We start from the raw sequence: 3,449 nt of genomic DNA, 5'->3' as shown, positions 1-3,449 counted from the left end.
GTGAAGGTAATGCTGGTGCCTCCAGCCTGCCCGGGAGAGGGAATGAGCCCAGGGCACCTAACTCGTCCATCCCTGCTGCACCCCAGGCATGTGCGAGGTCTGGGGGTTTGGCCATAAAGGCTTGGGATAATGGAGGAAGACAAATCTTGTTGTCAAAACCTGCAATTTGATTAATTTTGTAACTGTATCCGGTACAGCACTGCACCTTGCTGAGGGAAGTGCTCGGGTTCTGCACTGGAAATGTCCCCTGAGGCCATGAGCAGAACGAGATACAGGGCACCACTGAAACACCTTCCAGGCGAGGAGGGTTATTCCCCATCTCATGTGCTCTCCAGCACAACTGAGACGGAACGTGGGCCTGAGGGAGTCCCCTATGTGCAGGCACTGCAGCTCTTGGAGCTGGCGTGTCACGGTGCCCACAGGAGCTGCCCTTGCATTGGCCCAGGCCTCTGAGTGCCCACTGGGGTAGCAGAACTCTCCCAGCTAATTCTTTTCCTTCTTGGGCCAACAGTCCAAATCATCCAGTGACAGCAAGAACCGTCACAAAAAGCCCAAGGACACCAAGCCCAAGGTGAAGAAGCTGAAGTATCACCAGTACATCCCTCCAGACCAGAAGGCGGAGAAGTCCCCTCCACCCATGGACTCTGCATATGCCAGACTCCTCCAGCAGCAGCAGCTCTTTCTGCAGCTCCAGATCCTCAGCCAGCAGCAGCAGCAGCAGCAGCAGCAGCACTTCAGCTACCCAGGGATGCACCAAGGCCAGATGAAGTGGGTGGCAATGGGCCAATAGCAAGGTTTAGTGCTGTCCCTCCCCAGACTGTGCCCTGCTGTACCTGCTTGTGCCCGTGCAAGGGTGCCGGTGCACGCGAGTGAAACATAAAAATGTGGTTGTAGCAGTTTCCTGCAAAGCCCATCTGGCTTTGTGCACTGGCTGGGGCACTTGTGACCTGCTGGTGAGCACCAGTAACCTCCTCACAGCCCAGCTGGGTTTTCCTTGGGGTGGGCAGTTCAGGTGTCATAGAGGAGGGAGCAGCCTCGTGGGAGCAAAGGGCACAGAGACCCCAGGGGACAGACAAGTTACCCCAGATTCCCTTTGTTATTTCAGGCAATCGAATGAGCAAATGGTCAAAAGTTCAAACTCTTCATCAGCTGCTGCCAACAACACCCCTCTTTCTCCGGTGAAAACCACCTTTTCAGGCCAGACTTGTGTCTCGTCTATCAAGCCGGGCCCTCTGCCGTCTAACCTGGATGATCTCAAAGTGAGTGCAGACCTGGTCACCACAGGAGCAGGATCTTACAGCCTGGCTGTGCTTTGCTCCCTGTAACGTGTGCGGTGTAGTGCTGCAGGCTGAGGTTCTCTGTGGAACCACCACGCTGTGAGCAAACCCAGAGGACATCACACGGGTCAGGAAACGGTCACCGTGACAGTGTCTGAGTTTGCTGCTCTGCAGGTGGCCTGTGGGTGCATTGCTCCAGAGTAGCCATCAACAAACCCTCAAAGTGAGTGCAGACCTGGTCACCACAGGAGCAGGATCTTACAGCCTGGCTGTGCTTTGCTCCCTGTAACGTGTGCGGTGTAGTGCTGCAGGCTGAGGTTCTCTGTGGAACCACCACGCTGTGAGCAAACCCAGAGGACATCACACGGGTCAGGAAACGGTCACCGTGACAGTGTCTGAGTTTGCTGCTCTGCAGGTGGCCTGTGGGTGCATTGCTCCAGATTAGCCATCAACAAACCTTTGGTATAACCTGAGGTGGCTACAGGCCAGACCAGCAGATCAAGGACCAAAGGATGACCCTTGCTGCTGCTCCTGCAGTGCATGGCTCTGTACCTTCTGTGGTTTAACGGTGAACATCATGCATGCTGCAAGCAGACCATCCAGAAGGTAGAAGGTCAGCATGGCCTCCACTTAATGGCTCAGCTTCTCAGTGGTTGTTGCAGCTGGGCCAGCTCAACAGGTATCTCATGGAGTCTGCAGGTACGAGCACTGTGTTGAGCAGTGCCCAAACCTCTCATGTAGGCAACACAGGTGGGACGTAACCGTCACATCAACGAAGTGTTCTTTTACACTTTGCTAAAGGAGCCACAGCCATGGGGAAGGTCAAGTCCTTCTAGGAGCAGAGACCTGGAGGCAATATTCATTATTACAGAAAGAAATAAGATGAGGTAGAAACAACATGAGCTTGGCTGTAGCAAAGCCCCAGCTCAGATGCCTCAACCATGTGCAGATGCCTGAACATGGAGTATCTGGCTCCAAGATATGTGGTCACTTTCTCTGAGCTGAAGGATGCCATCAGTTTTTTCCTGGTCTCTGTGAAAGTCCTCTGCTCATTAGAAACCTGCTGCTTCACAGAGAGCAGACACGGTTCCTGGAGGCAGAAGGAAGGTTTTCCTGTTGAAAAGGTTGAGGTCCCGCAGGACACGCAGTGGTCGGTTCTCTGCATGGTGACTCCAGTCACCTGGAGGAGTCAGAGCTTTGAAGCAGGACGTTGGGAGTCTGTGAGACAAGATTCCTTGTTAGAAATGTTGGGTTTCTAAAGGGCACCCTGCCATTGGGACTGATGGTTGGTGACTTCCCTCCTAGGTGTCAGAACTGAGGCAGCAGCTCCGGATACGAGGCTTGCCTGTGTCAGGTACCAAGACAGCACTGATGGAACGGCTGCGGCCCTTCCAGGAGTGTGGCAGCACCACGGTGCCAAACTTCAGTGAGATCACCACCGTCACCTTTCCGGTCACGCCAACAAGCACCCTGTCGAGTTACCAGTCGCAGTCCTCCACTAGCATGTTATCGAATGGCTTCTACCACTTTGGCAGCACCAGCTCCACCCCACCCATCTCTCCAGCCTCCTCCGACCTCTCTGTGAGTGGCTCTTTACCAGACACATTCAACGACGGGCCCATGTCTTCTCCCCAGTTTGGTCTCCAGCCGTCTCCAGTGCATGGCAGCGCCGAAGAAAGCCTCATGAGCAGCATGAATGGAGGGAGCATCCAGCTGGAGCTGGAAGGGATTGACACAGAGAAAGACAAGATGCTAGTGGAGAAGCAGAAGGTCATCAATGAACTGACATGGAAGCTACAACAAGAGCAGAGGCAGGTGGAAGAGCTACGGATGCAGCTCCAGAAGAGAAAGAGAAGCAATGGCCTTGAGGAGAAGCAGCAGCATTTCTTTGGTGTCCCCATCAAGCAAGAAAACGCGGTGTCCAGCTGTCCGTTTGCATCCAAACAAACGAAAGGCCAAGCCAGCAGCTCGGAGAAGATGAGTAACTGTGGGGTGACGCAGCTGCCTCACGTGAATAGCCACTGCTTGGAGCCCGCAGGACAGAGCACCGTCACCTCCTCCACATTCCTGAGCCCGCAGTGCTCCCCCCAGCACTCTCCACTTGGGGCTGCCAAAAGCCCCCAGCACATCAGCCTGCCACCATCACCCAACAGCCACTATCTCCCGGCCGTG

General features: G+C 54.7%; 1 protein-coding gene across 1 annotated transcript in view; it reads left to right on the top strand.

Annotated features, from left to right (window-relative positions):
* Window positions 1–3,449, top strand: part of MYOCD (myocardin) — a gene marked incomplete at its 5' end in the record, with an annotated part of 10,433 nt that overhangs the window by 267 nt on the left and 6,717 nt on the right. Inside the window, 3 exons of the mRNA XM_010133649.1 lie at window positions 507–768; window positions 1,106–1,259; window positions 2,583–3,427. Of these exons, the coding sequence (XP_010131951.1) occupies window positions 507–768; window positions 1,106–1,259; window positions 2,583–3,427 (1,261 nt within the window). The remainder of the gene's footprint in view (window positions 1–506; window positions 769–1,105; window positions 1,260–2,582; window positions 3,428–3,449) is intronic.

This window comes from Buceros rhinoceros, unplaced genomic scaffold (assembly GCF_000710305.1).
Source record: "Buceros rhinoceros silvestris isolate BGI_N320 unplaced genomic scaffold, ASM71030v1 scaffold5913, whole genome shotgun sequence".
NCBI lineage: Eukaryota > Metazoa > Chordata > Aves > Bucerotiformes > Bucerotidae > Buceros > Buceros rhinoceros.
This window is presented reverse-complemented; position numbering and strand designations above follow the sequence as displayed.